Here is a 17,543-nt window from a genome sequence, read left to right as displayed (position 1 = left end):
TCACCCAGTAATTTAGTTGGATCCTTCTCTACCTTGCTTGTCCCTCTATCCTACAGATGTTTTATGGTCTCAAGGAATTCATCATATGGAGGGGGAAACAGACACGTAATCATTTTAAGATGGGGCAGTATGTTTCAATAGGAGGCTGTTCAAAGTCCTGTGGGAACATCAGTGATGGAATAACTGGGGGGCTGTGGGAGCATGGCATCACAAAGGAATGAAGAGGGGGCAGGGTCTCAATGGAGGAGTGGGTATGGTGGGCTGCAGAGGAGGGCAGTTAGAGAGGGCTTGAAATTGCACGGTGGTCTCTGCTCCTTCAAGCTTCTGGGGCATCGGGACATGTTGAAGGAGAAGCTGGATGGACAGACTTGGCTGTACGTTTACAAATAAGCTGCTTACAGGATGGACTAAGTAGATTACACTGAATGAAGGATGAGTGCATGCAGATGTGTGCCTTGAGAATGAGATTGGGATGGAAAGCAGTTTGAAGGTATGCTATATGGCAAGAGGGGTGACTCTGGAGCCCGAGGACCAGGGTTTGAAACAAATGTATGGATTTAGCCTAATCTCTTAATATCCTGAGACTCAGTGTTTTCATCTTTAAAATGCAGCAGGGCTGGGGACAGGGTGGGGGTGGGGAGGTAGGATAATTCCTGCCTTCCCTGCAGGAGTCTGGGGAGAATTACGAGAGATGACACACTTGAAAAAGTACAAGTACTACCACATGTTAGTTGTATAAGGGCTCTTCACACATTCCTCTACTCCAAAAACTTCTGGATCAGGTCATGCTGTCCTCAAGGGAGCCTCATGCCCTCTACACGCTGGGACCCGGTCTAAGGGGCCAGAGGGTGTCAGAGAGGCCTGGGGACAGCTTGTGCACTTGGAGGCAGAGGTGGGACCCCATCACCTCCTTGTCCAGCACCCCCACCCCCACCCCGCCCAGCTCCCTGGGGGAAGAGCCTGCAGACCGGGAAGCAGGAGGTGTCCAGCATGAGGCTGGCCCCGGGAGGGAGCCTGTTCTGACTGCCGCGCTTCATCTGCCAGCACAGCACCCTAACCAGCCTCGGGCCCCCAGGGCTAACTGTGGCGACCAGCAGGCTGTGCTGCCAGGATGTGGGCTTTGGTTTCTGTTTGGTTTTGACTAGTACTGTTAATGCGGCCTGCTTAGGGCCCAGAGAAGGGGAAGTGCCCGTGGGGGGGGATCGAACTCCCCAGGCACAGGGTCATGGTGGTGCTGGGGGTGGAGGGCGCGCTGGACATGCCCCTGATAGGTGTGTTCCAGGGTGATCACGGCCCGGCAGGCTGGGAGAAGGGAGGGGGGTGGGCAGGTGGGGCAGGGTTGGGGGCTCCTGTTTGTGGAGGAGCTGGGGAGGGACAGATGCCAGGAGAGCACAGCGGCCCGCAGCACTTCACCCCCTCTGTCCTTCACTTCTCTCAGTGCAGAGGCCCAGGGGAGAGACCCGGGGGTGCATGCCCTCCCTGCCTGCAAGCACATGTGCACACAGTGAATTTCAGGTCCCCAACCCCTGCGCTTTCACTTCTCTTGGCTCCCCTGCTGCCTCGAAAGTTGTCACCTTCGGGAGCAAAGGCCCGAGTCAGCCCTGCTCAGAGAGCCTGGAGGGTTGGGGGAGGGAGGAGGGTGGCCATCAGCACAGGTGGTGCCTCTGTGGTCCACCCTGCTTGGCCGTCCACTGGGGGACGGGGGCAGTTCCCACCCCCGTCACACACTGTGCTCAGCTCCTGAGCAGCCGTCCTTCCCTCTGTAGGGCTGGGCTGGATCTGATCTCTGTCCCTGGGCTCGTGCAGAAGGTACAGTTTATCCAAGGGATTTTCGGGGAAGCTTCAGCACCTTCATATTAAAGCAAAAAAATGTCGAAGTCTCTATCAGATGGTCAAGTCTTAGGGCTCTATTAAAAATATGTATGTGGCAAGGGGCATTATAAAGTCAGCTTTATATCAGCTTGTAGTCAGTTACCGATGTTAATAGGAAGGGTCTCGACAATAATAATAAAATAATAAAATGAAACAAATATGAGGGTAGTGGGATTGCGGGTAGAGGGTTTTAGCACACGTTTTGTTGGCGTGCTTGTTTTTGCAGGTGTAGTTGTGCTTGGCTCCCCAAATGCTAAAACAAATGCTCTACATCGTCTGTCTTCCGTGAGGTTCTTGACTGCCCTTGAGAACAGATGTACCCACTACAGGGTGAAGGTGAGAGTGTAATTTGAAGCTAAATTGAGAATGGAGCTGGATTCTAAAATTATATCCCTGCTCAGATTCACTAGTGTGCACACATTCACTCATGGCACAAGAAGCACCGAGCCCTCGCCCCCATGTGAACCGCCTGGGATCCATTCCGGGCTCTCATCTGCGGATTAACCAGACCTGGGCAAGCAGGAGGGCAGAGAGGAGGTGGCAGGCTCCAGGAGAGGCCCCATGGCCTGGGTGTGATGCGTGTCTGGGGCTGAGCCTGGAGCCCGGAGTTGCGGTGTTTGCCTTGAGGCTGCCTCTCTGGCTGGCCTGGTGGCTCGGAGCTGGGGGCAGTTGAAGCTAATGAACTCCTCCTCTTTAATTCCAGGGACAAATGGAAGCCATCCATCCACTAGCCGAGGATCAGCTGAGCCCTGGGGCTGATGCGTGCCCACACTGTTGAGAATGGCACCGAGGCCCAGCCAGGCACCGGGACAAAGGTTAACCCGGGACGCTCCTGGACAGTGTTCCTGATGTCTGTTCGGAGCCGCGCGCTCAAGGGTGTGATAGGTGAGTATGTTACTGGCTCCCAGGGGATCACTGGCCCTTCCTGCCTCAGCAGCATGGGCGCAGGTCTGAAGGTTCCAGTTCTGAGCCTGCTTCCGGTCCAAGGGCCTGTCACAGGGCTATGGTCCTGGAATGGGAGGGGGTTTTCCAGCAGTTTCAGGCCATGTCACATGCTAGAGCCATCGTATGGCCACATGGCCTCTAAGAACTGGGTCAGACCCAGATGGGCTGACATGAGTGATGTGAGACACCCAGCACTTAGGAGATGGCATCTTCCCCAGTTCCCTTTATCTGTATGCTCACGGGTGCTTTGGGCCCTGGGCTTTACCTCTGTGCAGTGGGAACTGGATCTCACCTAGGCTTCCAGACTCTGCCCGGAAGCCATGAGTGGTTTGTGTGGCCTTGGGTTGAGCATCCAGGGCACTGGATGGTGAAGGCTTTGTGGTGCCTTAGCTGCCAGAAACGTGGCCACCAGGGGGTCAAGAGGAGCAAGTTCTCTGCTGCCTCTGCCATGTTTCAGCCATATCTCCTCCTCAGTCCAGAGGAGCGGCATGTAGGGCGAGGGGCCCCCTGGCTGGGGAGTCTCACCTGTCCTCACATAGCCTTTCTTTCCAGCCTCGGCCTCTGGCTTTTCCTTGATGATGCTTTAAAAAATGACAGTTGGCTGCTCTCCCAAGCCCCAGAGGCTGTCCAGCCTAAAGGCTGTTCTGTCTGAAGAGGGCAGACAGTTCCACTGTGGGACCGGGGGCCAGCAGGCAGAGAGCTCCCCCGGAAACCAGGGCAGGGAGTGCTGGTGGGTTTGCACTCTTGACTGGACAAGTTTTAGGAGCTGTTGGACTGGTCCATGGGAGCCCAGAGCCCTTAGCTTCTATGTAGGAGTTTGCAGAGAGGGAAAGGGTAACCAGGTGTTTCTCAGCTTTAGATAGATCTTGACTCCACTTCTAGTTGAGAGTTTAAAACTCAAGGCTAGAATCTATTTTTCAGTCAACCGAGGCTTGCAAAATCAGTTTGTGATTGGAGGGTCTTTCAGGAAGTGTGTTACCGAGTTGATTTATAGCCGGGGTGGTGTGAGAGAGCCTGGACTGTGGGAGTGGGGTGGGGGGGTGGAGAGATGGTCGTGGACGCCACTGTGGGAACGCGGTGACTCAGACGGAGACCTATTCCCCGCATTACACAGAATTCCCCAGGACAACCTACACCATCAGCCTTAAAACAGTTGTACCCTTTTGTTCAGTGACACCACTTGTAGAATTGTTCATTAAGAAATCTTTCATTAGGAAATAGTTCCAGCAAAGAAAAGGGCTGAATTCTCTTGTTACAGGCATAAAAAAGATGTTCTTGTGGTGTCATTGTCAGAGTAGAAATGGGAAACAGTTGTTCTCCCTTTGTTGAACAGCTAGGTTAAGTAAATTATAGATTTCCACTTGTTGGAATATTACACAGCCATTATAATAAGCAGAACATAGGAAATGTGACAACTTGGAAAAATGATGATGATGTAATGAGTGAAAGTGTGAGGTTACAGGATAAGTACATTATGGTAACTTGTAAAATAAACACATGAGAAAAGATCGCAAAGGGGAAAAGATAATGGCTGCTAGTTTGCTGGAATTATGAATGCCTTTTCTTTCTATGATGCATGGATTTGTTTCTTTTAAAACTAAATTAAATCTCAATAAGTACACAACATACCATTAAAAGTGATTTTCTCTAAGATGTGGGATGATGGGGGACTTTTGCTTTCTATGTCATTCCTTTCTGCAGTGTTTAAATTTCAACTGTGAGCAAATGTCATTTTTGTAATCAGGAAAAAGAAAGACATTTAAAAATGCTAGATATAAAAAAATTTTAAAGGCTATATTTCCCAAGAAAGAGGAGAAGAGAAAGGCTGAGCTCTTTAGTTCTTTATACCTGCTCTCATCAGTGTTTAAGGGCCTGTGCCTGTTTGGGCCCATTCATTCGTTCATCAATCCATTCGTTCACAGGTATCAGTGGGTCTTACTGCCAGGCACTGTTCTAGGCACTAGTTACCCAGCAGTGAACAAGGCAGAGCCCTGCCCTTGTGGAAATTTCACTCTAATTGGGGGTGACAGACAATGAACAAGTAGCAAAATATCAGAAAGTGAAAGCGCTATGACTAAAATGGGATGATGTGAGTGACGGGGAGGCTATTTTGGATCAGAGGTTCCTCTGAGGGGTGATGGTTGAGCTGAGATCTCAATGACAACAGAGAGGCAGCCATGTAAAGTCTGGGAAGGGTCCTGCAGGCAACGCACAGGAACCCCAGCCTGCAGACCCCACCCGCAGGCTGCCCTTTGCTGCCTGAGCCCTGGTAAGCCTCTGTGCCAGGCTGACTCCATTCCCCAAGCCCACTTGCCCCCCCTGCACCTGCCAGCTGGGATTTGCTCAGCATCTGAGGCCGTCTGAAATCCTCCCCGGCCTGCTGCCCTGCACGGATCGGTTGCTTCTGATACTCTGGCTGCTGTTGCTGCTGTAGGCACAGGGCTTCTCTGGGCAGCCTGCACGCTGGCCACTGCTCTTGGCTGGCATTTCCGTGGCAGGGCTGGGGCATCTGAGATTCCCGGCAGCATTGGGGCAGGCTGGCAGTCGGGGAGGCTCTGGGTAATGTGTGTCCTGGTGAGAGGTCTTTGAATGGCACGTGCCTTAAGGTCCGAAGGGGTGGCTGCTGCCATGATCCTGTGAGGGTCAGCCGTGACCGTGGAGGACGTTCGTGTGGACGCTGCCAGAACGTGGCTTCAGAACAGAACTTGGCCTCTCAGAATAGACCGAGAGCCTTCAGGAGCTCTGACACCAGTTCTGGGCTTCACTGATGATCTACCGAGAAGCTCACATCCTTCTTGCTTCCTGTTGTCTCTCCATATACCATCTCAGCCTTCCACAAGCAGAAACTCAGAAAACGGTAGTGCCCTCAAAGGAGCCTGTAGTCAGGCTCAAGAACAGTGCAATGTGCTGACTGCGAGTGAAGGCTCTGGAGCTGGGTTTGAATCCCAGTTCTGCCTTGTGGAGCTGTAAGAACTTAGGCTAATTTTCTAGGCTTTCTCTGCCTCAAATTCCCCATCTGTGAAATGGGCTCGAAGATTATCTGAGTTAATACATGGAAAGTGCTGAGAAGAGTGCCTGATTATTACTGTGACTTGGGAAGTGGCAGGAGGACCATCCCAGGGAGCTTTCCTGGGGGGGCGCCCACAGCAAGAGAGGGTGGAACTGTATGGCATTTGGGCAAGCCAGTGACCACAGGTATCTTCCCCCACTTGCTTCCCTTCTGGCCCTGAAGTAAGCCCATGTTTTCCTCCTCCTCAACCTGATGACCACAGGGGAAGCTCAGGACTGTTTCAGAACTTGCATCTGGCACCCAGAGGGAAGGGCGACCGCCCACCCCTCATTAATTCCACTACCCCACCAGGAGACTGCACTCAGGGTTGCTCAAGCTGTGCCCCCAATGCCTTGTCCTCAGAGACCCCTGGAAGGCCTGTGAATCTCTCCAGAGCAGTGGTATTAATTAACTGTAATGGTTTTGTTGCCTGGGGATGGCGAGTGAAATTTGGGAAGTAAATGAGGTGAAAGAGGAAGGCTTGCCCAGCCTGTCTGCATGGAAGGGGAATCCTGATTTTCTAGCAAGATGCTCCTCTGGACAAAAATTCCCAGAGTTGTCGTGTTGTTCCAGGAAGTTAAGATGCTACAAGATGGGGTTTTTTGGCAAAACCAAGAACAATCATCCCATCTGGTTTTGCCTCCAGCCTGTCTTGGACTTTTATGGCATTCTCTTCGCTCCTCTCAACTGCTCACCCTAAGGAATAGCTCAGCAGGTTCCAAGAGCAGCAGGTGAGATACTCCTAGGGAGCAGCGCTCTGAAAGCCAGCCCTCCCCCCTTCCCCACCTGTCTCCTTGCAGGGGCAGTGCCCTGTCCTGATGACTCTCCTTGGGCTCTGGCCTTTTGCTGGAACTCCGTGTGCCTGGCTCTTTCATCACCCATGAGGGCTCTTGTACTTGAGTGTTGTTCCCTAAAATCCCGCTTGTGAAACCATCCACTGCTCCGCAAATTCTTTTCTCTGCTTTCAGTCTTGCCCACGCTCTCCTCTCTACTCCACCCTGAGTTTTCATTCCTGGGCTGTCCCATCTTTGTGTCATGGTCCTCAGGATGGTTATGCCTGTCACCAGGAGAAAGAAGCAACATCCCGTGAACTGCTGCTTCCTCTTGATGCAGGTATACCCGGGGCTCCGATCCCAGGGCTGAACAAGGAGGTACTGGAAGGGTCTGGGGCAAAGAGCTCAGGTTGGGGGAGGCCAGGCAGGGATGGGGGCTGTTGGGCACAGCAGAGGGAGGGGAGCCTGTCCTAGCTCAAAGTTTAGGCACAGCTCCTGTGACTATTACAAGTGGGTTTGGGGAGTGGAGTTCTGAAAATCCACCCAGGCCAATGCCTGCCTTTAATTTTAGCATCTGTCCCATCACAGTGTGAGCTGCCATCCCACCTGACGACACTGCCTCACATCCCCGTCCCTGTCCTCACCCTGGCCTCCTGGCCCCCGCCACCTCTACCCCATTCATCTTCCGTGGACCAGTCCAGGTCTCCTCAGACATGCCCTGACCTCGCCTAGGTATGCTTCCCCTCCACCTACCCGTGTTCTTCCAGGCACGGAGATTCTAAAAACAGAATCCAGGCCTCAGGCTCGCCCTGTTCTCTCTCCCCACATCCTCTCCTCTGTTCGGCAGCTTGCCCTCTCTCCCTCTGACAGCTACTGCTTTAATCTTGCTTCTGTTCCATAGGGTTTGGGTGTCCAACTCTTCCAAGTCACCTGCTCTGGGGGGTGGGCGTGGCTGGAGCCTCTGATCTGTAACCGACTGGGAAACCATCCTTGGCCTCCTCAAAAGATCTGACCAAGAGGCAAGGAGAGTAGGGTTTTAAAATCAGCATCAAGGAGGGGACTGACCAGAGTGATGACTCCACCAGTTACATGAGGCTGCTGAAGAGCACGTCTGAAGAAGTCCCTTCTCCGGGTCCTGGGGGACAGAGGGGCCGGGGCTACGAGTGCCTGTCAGGTGGACAGACCTGCGTTCAGGGGACCCTGAGTCGGGCAGGAGGCAGAGGGGTCTCCAGGCCACCACTGTCCACCCACCTCGGACTGCGGATCCCTCCTCGCTCCTCTGTGAGTTTCCCTGGAGCCCAAGCTCTGTTCTGGGCAGAGCTTAGCAACCTGTTGGGAGTTCAGGATAAAACGAGAGCTTGAGAAACTGTGCCAGGAATGCTGGCCCTTTCACTCACACTTCTCTTAAAGCCAGGCCCTCACAGGGCTGGTTCTGAGACCCCTCCCCTTTCATCAAACCTCCTCAGCCACACGGGAGCTGGATGCTCACGTCGATTCTCCTCAGCTGGGTTTTTGTTCCATGGGCTGTATGTGTGATTACTGTTTTCATGGGTAGCTTGGCTGCCGGGTTAGTGCTCTGGGTGGAGGTGAAGACCTGACTTGTTTGGCACAGAAGGCTGCCCGGCTGCTAGTGAGGACAGGGGCAGAAAGACCCTGCCACAGGTGGGAGGGAGAAGCCGACCAGGAATCCTGGCTCCGTGCCAGAAATGAAAGCCGTCCTTTTTTGAGCATTTGCTGTATCCCTAGTAGTGGCTATCTCTTAGCTCATTCATCCTCACTGTAACCCTCAGAGGTAGTTTCTCTTCTTATTCTCACTTATAAGGAAACTGAGACAGAGAGGTCAGGTAATGTGCCCTAGATCCCACAGGTGGGGGGTATTATCGTCCACAACACAAACCCAGGCAGTCAGGATCTGGAGCCTCTGCACTTAACCCTACACACCATTCACACCTGTGAGTCATGGTTTGTTGTCGGGCATGGCTCAGGAGGGAAGAATGGGCATTAATTTTACACAATTTCGGGTTTCCTTAAGTTCATTTGTCTGGCGAATTTACTGAGCATCTTCTATATACGAGGCGCTAAGATGATTAACATATAGTCATTCGACAAATAGCTTTAAGGGACTTCCCTGGCGGTCCAGTGGTTGAGACCCCACGCTTCCACTGCAGGGGGTGCGGGTTCGATCCCTGGTCGGGGATCTAAGATCCCACGTGCTGCGTGGCCAAAAAAAGAAAATAAAACAAACAAACAAAAAAAATGTTTTTGAGATACCATTATTTTTATAAAAGTTATACATACTAGTTAGAAAAAAATTTTAGAGTCTACAGAAAAGTATAAAGATGGAAATAAAAATCACTTATGATGTCACCATCTGGAGACGATTGTGGCTAAATTTTTGATATTTACATGTATGTATGCCTTTGCAAAATCAGAATCATACTCAGCATTCCACTTTGAATCCTGCATTTTTCTCTTAATGTTGTATTAAACATTCATCAGGTGGCTACCAGTGCTGGCCTCCAGAGGAATCATGGCAAAGCCAAATGCTAACTGTTATCACAGAAGTGAATGGGGTGCAGAGGTGGACAGGGCAGTGGACAGCTCCAGAGTTGCAGGTGTTTAGGAAAGTCTTCACAGAAGAGGAGCTGGATCTTGAAGGAGGATTATGGCTTCGCAGGCCATGGGTGGGGGAAGGGCACCCCAAGTAGCAAAAACAGCAATGGAGAGATCTGGAGGACAGGCTCCGAAGCAGAAGTGGATCACGATGGGCTTTGCCAGTCATGCCTAGGTGTTGAGCCTTACTCTGTAGATGTTAAAGATCCACTAATGGGCTTTAAGTGGGGAGAAACGTTGGATGTGCACTTTAGAAAGACTGCTGTTTCTATACACTCTTTCACAGTAGTGATGAGTAAATTGAAAGGAGCAAGGCAAGGCTGGGAGACTGGCTAAGTAAGAGACCATTGGAGTCATCCAGGTGAGAGATGATGGGGCTTGAACTAGAGCAGGAATGAGAAAGAGGAATGACAAGGAGGAGATGGATTTCAAAGATGTTTAAGAGGTAGAAAGGATAGGAGTTAATGGCTGACTTGGTGGCTTTGCCATGTGACTTGCTTGGGCCAACAAGATGTTAGTGGGTGTGACTTAACAACTTAACCAGTATTGAAGAGCACCGGTGCAGTTGGGTTGCTCGCTCTTGGGCCTCCGCCCTTGCCATGAGAAGACCTTGCCAGGGCTAGTCCACTAGGCCCAGAAGAAAGACAAGAGGCAAGTGGAGCAGAGCCATCCCAGCCAAGCATAGGACAGAGCCCCCAGATGACTCACAGCCATGTGACTGAGGCCAGCCAAGATCTGCCAACCCACAGGCACGTGAGTTGTAATAATAAATGAGAGTTTATTTAAGCCATTGAGTTTGGGGATGATTTGTTATGTAGCAATTGCTGAGTGACAGAAATGTCTTCATTCTTTTTTTAAAAAATATTTATTTATTTATTGGCTGCGTCGGGTCTTAGTTGTGACACTCGCGGCATCTTGCGTTGTGGTGCACGGGCTCTTCGTTGCGCGTGTGGGCTTAGTTGCCTGACCAGGGATCGAACCAGCGTCCCCTGCACAGCAAGACTGACTCAACCACTGGACCACCAGGGAAGTCCCAAGAATGTCTTCACTCTTGAACTGAATGCTTACTGTGTGCGAGGCACTATTCTAGGCACCTGGGGATGCAGTGCTGAATCAAAGTCCTTACTTTCAGGGAGTTCAGGTTAAAGGGGGGAAGTGGCAGAGGAAGCAGGAATGACCTCTCTCTGCTAACTGGGTGCATGGTGGTACCATTAATCAAGATGGGGGGTCATACGATCCCTGAGATCAATCTGGGTGACCTGGCCTGAGGCGGCACCTCCAGCGGGAGGCCCTCCATACTCGCCTCGCAGCAAGGGAAGGTGACCAGCCCTTCTGCTGGACAGAGGACAAGCGGTCCCCTCCCGGCCACAGGTGTGGGACAAGACACGCTGACAGTCGGGCACCAGTAGGGACGGGAAAGCTGCTGGGGCTGGAACCGCCTTCCCCCTTCCCCCTTCCGGGCCCTGAGGGGCTGCAGTTCGGTGCCGTGGCCGGAGCAGCGAGGGCAGCTCGAGCCTGAGACCAGAGGCCTGGGCTCCTATCACCGGCCGGTCCTCCCACACTCTCTGTGTTGAGTTGTGTGCTGGGTGCTCCTTTAATTGCATAATTTAAAAAGAAAAAAGAAGCTAAGAGTGGACCAAAACGTTGCACAAAGTGTTCTAATTTCCAAAAAAAAAAGATGGGGGTCATAGGAGATATTGGGGGGGAAGATAATGAGTTTGATTTAGGAAAGGAATATGAGGTGCCTATGCGACACTTAGGTGGAGGTGTTCGGGAAGGAGTGGGGTAAATAGGTGTAGAACACAGGAAAGCTGTTTGGCTGGGGACTGAAAGTTATCAACATAGTCAAACAAAATCATCTGTACCAAAGAGAGACAGAGTACATGCTGTGGATATTCAGGGGAGGAAGAAAGGATTTGTGGTTGGGAGGATGAAAAAGATTTTGTTCTGAAGGTAACCTGTAAGCTGGGTTTGTACTTGTGGAGGCAAGAGGAGAAAGGCACATAAAACACAATAGATGGGATGGTGGTAAGACGCGGAGAGCTGGACTGTTAGAATTAGGCTGAAAAAGTAGATTGGAGTGAGATCAGGGAGAGTCTTGAATGCCAGGCCAAGGACACTGCAGCGTTTCATTAGAAAATGGGGAACCATTGAATGTTTTTGAGCAGGGGAGTGACATTAGGCACGCATGTCTAGGAGATGGCTAAAGTATGATGAGTTTTGAAGTCGAAATCAAAAGATACTGATTCTAGTCTCACCTCTTCCATTCAGTGGCCCTGGGATATGGGGCAAATGACTTCTCTCTGAGCTTCAACTACCTCTCTTAAAAAATGGAAGTCAAACTACCTGCCCTTCACACAAGTCTTAATTTAGTAAGAACCAATGACAAAATGTGAATGAAAGTGATTGGAAGACCACCAGGCAATGTGCATGGGTAGGCATTATTATGACTAGGTCTGCTTTACCTGAAACGTAAGACTGGGATTCCCAGACAGGTGGGCAGACTGCAAATGTCATCTTGTTAACCTCTGTCCCTTCTACCACCTCGGAGAGAGGACTGCCAGAGGTGTCAGCCTGGAGTCCACTGGCAGCTGGCAGAGCTGGGGTTCATGTTCTCCTGCTCTGCCTGCCTGTTCTTGGTATAACCCTGAACTCTCCCACCCCACCCTCCACATAAATGACGTGTCATTTAGAGAACGCCTGCTCAGGGGAGGACTGTACCAAGGCCGCAGAACAGAGGACCGGGAGACAGTTGCTGCCATCAAGGAGTACACAGGCTGGCTGGATAGTAACTAGGGGTGGCATTGAGTAAAGGGTCAAATGAGTGGTCCACACAGTCGCTGGTGGAGGGCCAGGCCAGTCTTCGGAGAAGCATGATGGGGCCTTGAACGCCAGTGGGGTTTAAAAGAGAGGATCGGAAGGGAATGAGAAGTAAAGGGGAGGACTCTCTCCTCTGTCAGCCCACTGGTTTCCTCTCAATATCGAAACTCAACACCAAAACCCCACTTAATGGAGCAGTTAAAAACAAATGCGACCACAATAAGCAACCACTTCACACCCATCAGAATGGCCATCATCACGAAACCAGAAAATAAGTGCTGGCAAGGATATGGAGAAATTGGAACCCTTGTGCATTGCTGGTGCAAATGTAATATGGTATAGCTGCTGTAGAAAACAGCAAGGCCACTCCTCAGAAAATAAAAGCAGAATTACCATATGATCCAGCAATTCCACTTCTGGGTAAATACCCAAAAGAACTGAAAGCAGACACTCTAACAGGTATTTGTACACCCATGTTCAGAGCAGCATTATTTACAATAGCCAAAAGGTGGAAACACCCATTAATGGATGAATTGATAAAATATACCTAGGTAGATCACAATAGAATATTATTTAGCCTTAAAAAGGGAAGAAAATTCTGACACATGCTACAACATGGATGAACCATGAAGACGTTAGGCTCAGTGACATAAGCCAGTCACAACAGGACAAATACTGCATGACTCCACTTAAATGAGATACCTAGAGTTGTCAAATTCATAGAGACAAAGTAGAATAGTGGTTGCCACGGGCTGGAGAGGGGATGGGGAGATAGTGTTTAATGAGTTCGGAGTTTCAGTTTGGGATGATGAAAACATTTTGGAGATGGATGGTGGTGATGGATGCACAACAATGAGAATGTACTTAATATCACTTCAGTGTATACTTTAAAACAGTTAAAATGGTAACTTTTATGTATATGTTCACATGCACACACATAAAAGACACATGTGACGGGCTGCTTAGAAAGAGCTCAGAAGTATGAGTGATGTGGAACTCACTTGAGTTTGAGAAGAAGTGGGGGAAGAGATGGGGACCCCAGTGGACGGGCCTAGTGAAAAATTAGCAAGTAGCCTGGAAATGGGGGTGACTGGTGGGCCAGGACAGCCAACTCTTCCACTGACTACCAATCATCCTAAGAAGTTATTATAGGGAGTGTAGTGGACACCTCTCTCCAAGTAGCATTTGAGTAGCGTTTCTCAGAGGAAGCCAGTGGGGCTGTTTGTTTTCTTCCTTTTATTTCTCATGCCTACCTGGCTCAGGTAAGGAATATGAAATAAAGTAATGAACATGGAATAGGGTTAGGAGTATGATGAGTAACTAAAGAGAAAGGTAGAGGCAGGTTTGAAATCCCCTCCAGCCTGTTCACTCCAGAGACTTGGGGCGGGCAAGTCTGTGGCCCTGCCCCCTCCCCTCCTCCCTCACTTGTGTCTCCTTTGCGTCCCTAACAGCCAGCCCCCCGAGTCAGCGCCATGGCTTCCGCCGAGCCCCTGACGGCGCTGTCCCGCTGGTACCTGTACGCCATCCATGGCTACTTCTGCGAGGTGATGTTCACGGCGGCCTGGGAATTCGTGGTGAACTTTAACTGGAAGTTCCCGGGGGTCACGAGCGTGTGGGCGCTCTTCATCTACGGCACGTCCATCCTCATCGTGGAGCGCATGTACCTGCGCCTGCGCGGCCGCTGCCCGCTGCTGGTGCGCTGCCTCATCTACACGCTCTGGACCTACCTGTGGGAGTTCACCACCGGCTTCATCCTGCGCCAGTTCAACGCCTGCCCCTGGGACTACTCCCAGTTCGACTTTGACTTCATGGGCCTCATCACCCTGGAGTACGCCGTGCCCTGGTTCTGCGGGGCCCTCATCATGGAGCAGTTCATCATCCGCAACACCCTCCGCCTCCGCTTTGACAAGAACGCCGAGCCCGGGGAGCCCAGCGGCCCCCTGGCCCTGGCCAACGGCCACGTCAAGACTGACTGAGCTGGGGGGGAAGCTGGGGGGCTCTCATGGATTCTGTGGACAAGGGTACCAAGCTGGTAGTGTTGCCCCCTCTGTACAGCACAAGCCCTGCCCCGTAGGGCACACGGAGCCCCCATGCCCCGCCCACTGTGGGCGGGCGTTGGGGGCGTGGTCAGGTCTTGGGGGCGGGGTGTGGAGGCGGCAGGGGCACTTCGGATAAGGTCCGTGGATGTCAGCCCAGCTCAGGGGCGGGGGGCCTGTGGCTACACCGGGACTGGACTACGTGGGTGACTTTGGAAGCAGGAGGCCCTGTCCTGGCTAAGGGACACAGAATGGAGCAGAAGGTGGGAGGCAAAGCCTGAGGAGGCTTTGGGCTGCTGCAGCGGCCACCTGCCTGCCTCTCACCTGGTTTAGTTGGACTTCGGCTGGTTCCATTAGGCAATATTCAGGTGCTTGCTTGCAACCAATACCTCCCCCAGGGGCCTGCTGAGCTGCAGCCTAAGAAGAGACTGGGCAGCCAGGAGGCTGCTGGGCAGGAGTGCTGGTCTGCAAGGGCTGGGAGGCCTTCCCTTGGCTCCTCTCCCCTCCCCCAGGGTCCCACGCTGATCCCTTGGCCTTCGGGGGCTCCCCCCCTGGTGCTGGATTCCCACCAACCTTGGGCTTTTGGAGGTTTCAATCCCTGTGTGTTCGGTGGCATTTTCCCCTTTTCTTATTTTCAAAGCCTTTACCACTAGCAGCCCCTTTATTCATGTAACCCCCCCCCCACCTGCCCCACCCACAACTCCCTAGGCAACACAGCAGCTGCCAGAGATAGAACCCTGAGCAGACCCCTCCAACCCTCTTGCAGCCTTCCCTCCACTATTGTCGATGGCCCGATTCCTGAGGAGTCCCCCCTTATGCCTCCCCACCCCCCTGGTCTGGGGGGTTGTGGCAGTGCCCCTGGTGCTCACCTCCTTGCAGTGGCTAAAAACTAATGATACCCCCAACGCACAGTCAGGCCATCTTGGGCCCCATGGATCCACAATGGGGACCTAGAGACAAATCAGTGTGAAGGGGGGAAGTTGGGCAGTAAAGGTACCTGACTGGTTTATTTTCAAACCAGCCAGGGCAGTCTAGCTTTCTAGGAGGTGGAGGAGCAGGTATCCAGTGTTGGAGAGTCATGGAGACTGAGTGAGGGAGAAAAAGAGGGCCTTTCAGCTTTGGGAGGGTCTTCGAAGCATCCTTAGTGGGAATGGGTCTGTTCTGGTTCTGCCATAGCCCCAGCCCTGCAGCAAAACCTCCTCAGGGCTACCCCCTCCTCACCCCTCCCAGAAAAGCTGACCCCCTGAGCTTGCTCCTTAAACAGTATTAACCCTGCCGAGCTCATGGGCATTGTCATCTTGGTTGCCCCGCCTTCCTCAGTGACAGGTCCATTGCTGGCAGTAGACAGGTGAAATCCTAACTCCAGCCCACTTCCAGCTCTGCCCACTCCCTGAGGGGAGGGGTCCATCAGAACGCAGCCTATCCCATGGTACATGGTCTCTTCTTGACCACACTATGACTCTTAGGTAGAAATTAGCCTTTCCCTTTTTATAGAACATTAAAAGTGATAATACGACCTGTGGAGAGAATCTCCTCTTCTTGCTGTACTGCTCCACCTAGACTGTGCAGACAGCACCAGCTAGGGCACAGGCCAGGGTGGGGATGCTGCGGGTGGGCAGGGGTGGTGTCCTGGATTGGGAGAAAGGCTGGGAGACTCTGCCTGTGGCAGGGTTGTGTTCTGCAGTGACCCTGTCCAGGACAGTTTGAAGGCGATCCCCAGCCTCTATGTCCTGGGCAGGCTCCTGCAGTCCAGGCACGACCTACATTCTGCAGGGGTTAACCCTACCTTTGATTTTACTGTGGCCCCAATTCCAGGGCTTTGGGGCTTCTAGGGGTTCAGCCTTCCAGTGGGGGTCAATTGCTTTCCATCTACAGGTGGAGGGGATTCCAGAGGAAGAATAGTGTCTGGTTCCCGGTTCTGTCTGAGTAATTGTTTCCTCGGTCTTTTCCCCTTGATCCACATTATCTCGGTCTCCTGGACCCCACTACCCCTCTAAGCCCCTTAGACCACACTACTCACCTTTGCTCTCCCCTCCACGACAGAATCTGGTGGTCAGCTTGTTGATGTCTCCCAGCCCAAGGCCTCCATGATTCTCTGCCAGAGCAAGCCCTTGGGTGGCCCGCTGGGTCTGGCCGCTCCAGAGGTTGCCCTGTCTGTTCCCTGGCACTATCTCTCTGGGCCCTATAAAATCTCCCAAGTGCGAGAGGTCCCCGAGTAAACCTGCCTGCCTGGCAACGTGCAGAGCACTGTGCTTCTGCTTCATCCAGGTGCCCTGAGGCTCCTATTCTCCCTCGTAGGGCACAGAGCCCCTAGCAAAGGGAGGTGATGACCGGGAGCTTGACCACAGGATCTGTGTGTCTTCAGGGCCCCAATCCCATAGTGCCCAAGGACTCAAAGTTTGGAGTAATCCCAGCCCTGCAAAGCAGAGAATCTGATCCCTTTTTATGAACCTCTTGTGTCCTGGGCCTCTCTCCACAGGACATGGCAGCATCTCTGAGTCACAGATCGCCATGTGCTGCCCTGCATGGTTGAATCGCTTCTGACATCTGCTAGGCATCCTGTCCCTTGTGCCGTGTCCCCTCCGATGCCAGTGAGTCACAATGGCCTATGCTTATTCACAGCAATAATACCTAGGGAGTGCCCATGAAGTCCTTTTGTCCTGGTCCCTCGCTTTCTGCATGGGTCTCCTGGGGAGGCAGCCACTGAGTGGGTCAGTTAGGAGAACCTGTATTTATAGAGCTCTGGGCTATGCAGACATCACCACAGGGGAGGCAGAAAAATGGGAGGCTCAGGCCTGGAGGACTTACGGCTAAGGCAGGGAAAGCACCTTCTACTCTGAGGCCACCCCAGGCCTGGAGGAGCTGCAGGTCCCTGCTCTACAAAAGGGCCTTTGAGGCAGATGGGACTGTCCCCCAGCTATGGCAGCTCTTCAGAAGGATACATGACTGGTTTGTGCACCCATTGCCTGCTCTGTCTCCATTGGTCTCTTTGTCTCTTTCTTTTCACATTCATGCACACAAAATATACTGGTGTTTGTGTTCCAGGACTGGCTCTGACCCATCTCTGTTTCTTCTGTTTTGGAGCCCCTTCCCTAGGAGCTGCTAGAGGCCAGGCCCTTCACACTCTGGCATCACACTGTCCTGAAGCATGCTGGATGGGGCCATGCTGTGGGGAGGGCAGGTGGCATTCTCCACCAGTCCTTTCCACGATCTCTGTGCTGACCATCTCTGGTAACCTGAATTCTCCACCCGACCCCCGACTCCCCATCATAATCTGGTCCAGTGCTGACTTTGGGACCAGGCTGCAGGGCAGATGGGGAGGCCCAGGCAGTATCCAGGTTGACTGTAGGTTACTGCATCTGCCCATGAGATGGGCTTCTCTTGAAAATGCCAGCCATGACCTGCAATGTCTCATGGGGCGGGAAGGCCCATGGA

General features: G+C 52.4%; 1 protein-coding gene across 4 annotated transcripts in view; it reads left to right on the top strand.

Moving 5' to 3' along the window:
* Window positions 1-17,147, top strand: part of TMEM229B (transmembrane protein 229B) — a 39,379-nt gene extending 22,232 nt beyond the window's left edge. For 2 of the 4 annotated variants that reach the window (XM_057543445.1, XM_057543443.1), the window contains exons 2-3: window positions 2,576-2,757; window positions 13,524-17,147. In XM_057543445.1, coding sequence (XP_057399428.1) covers window positions 13,545-14,048 — 504 coding nt within the window. In that variant the 5' untranslated portion in view covers window positions 2,576-2,757; window positions 13,524-13,544 and the 3' untranslated portion in view covers window positions 14,049-17,147. Of the gene's footprint in view, window positions 1-2,152; window positions 2,209-2,575; window positions 2,758-13,523 lie in introns of those variants that run through there. The other 2 variants (XM_007184326.2, XM_057543446.1) reach the window with 2 other exon arrangements.
* Window positions 17,148-17,543: the final 396 nt, after the last annotated feature.

Source organism: Balaenoptera acutorostrata, chromosome 3 (genome assembly GCF_949987535.1).
Source record: "Balaenoptera acutorostrata chromosome 3, mBalAcu1.1, whole genome shotgun sequence".
In the NCBI taxonomy this organism is placed as follows: Eukaryota; Metazoa; Chordata; class Mammalia; order Artiodactyla; family Balaenopteridae; genus Balaenoptera; species Balaenoptera acutorostrata.
This window is presented reverse-complemented; position numbering and strand designations above follow the sequence as displayed.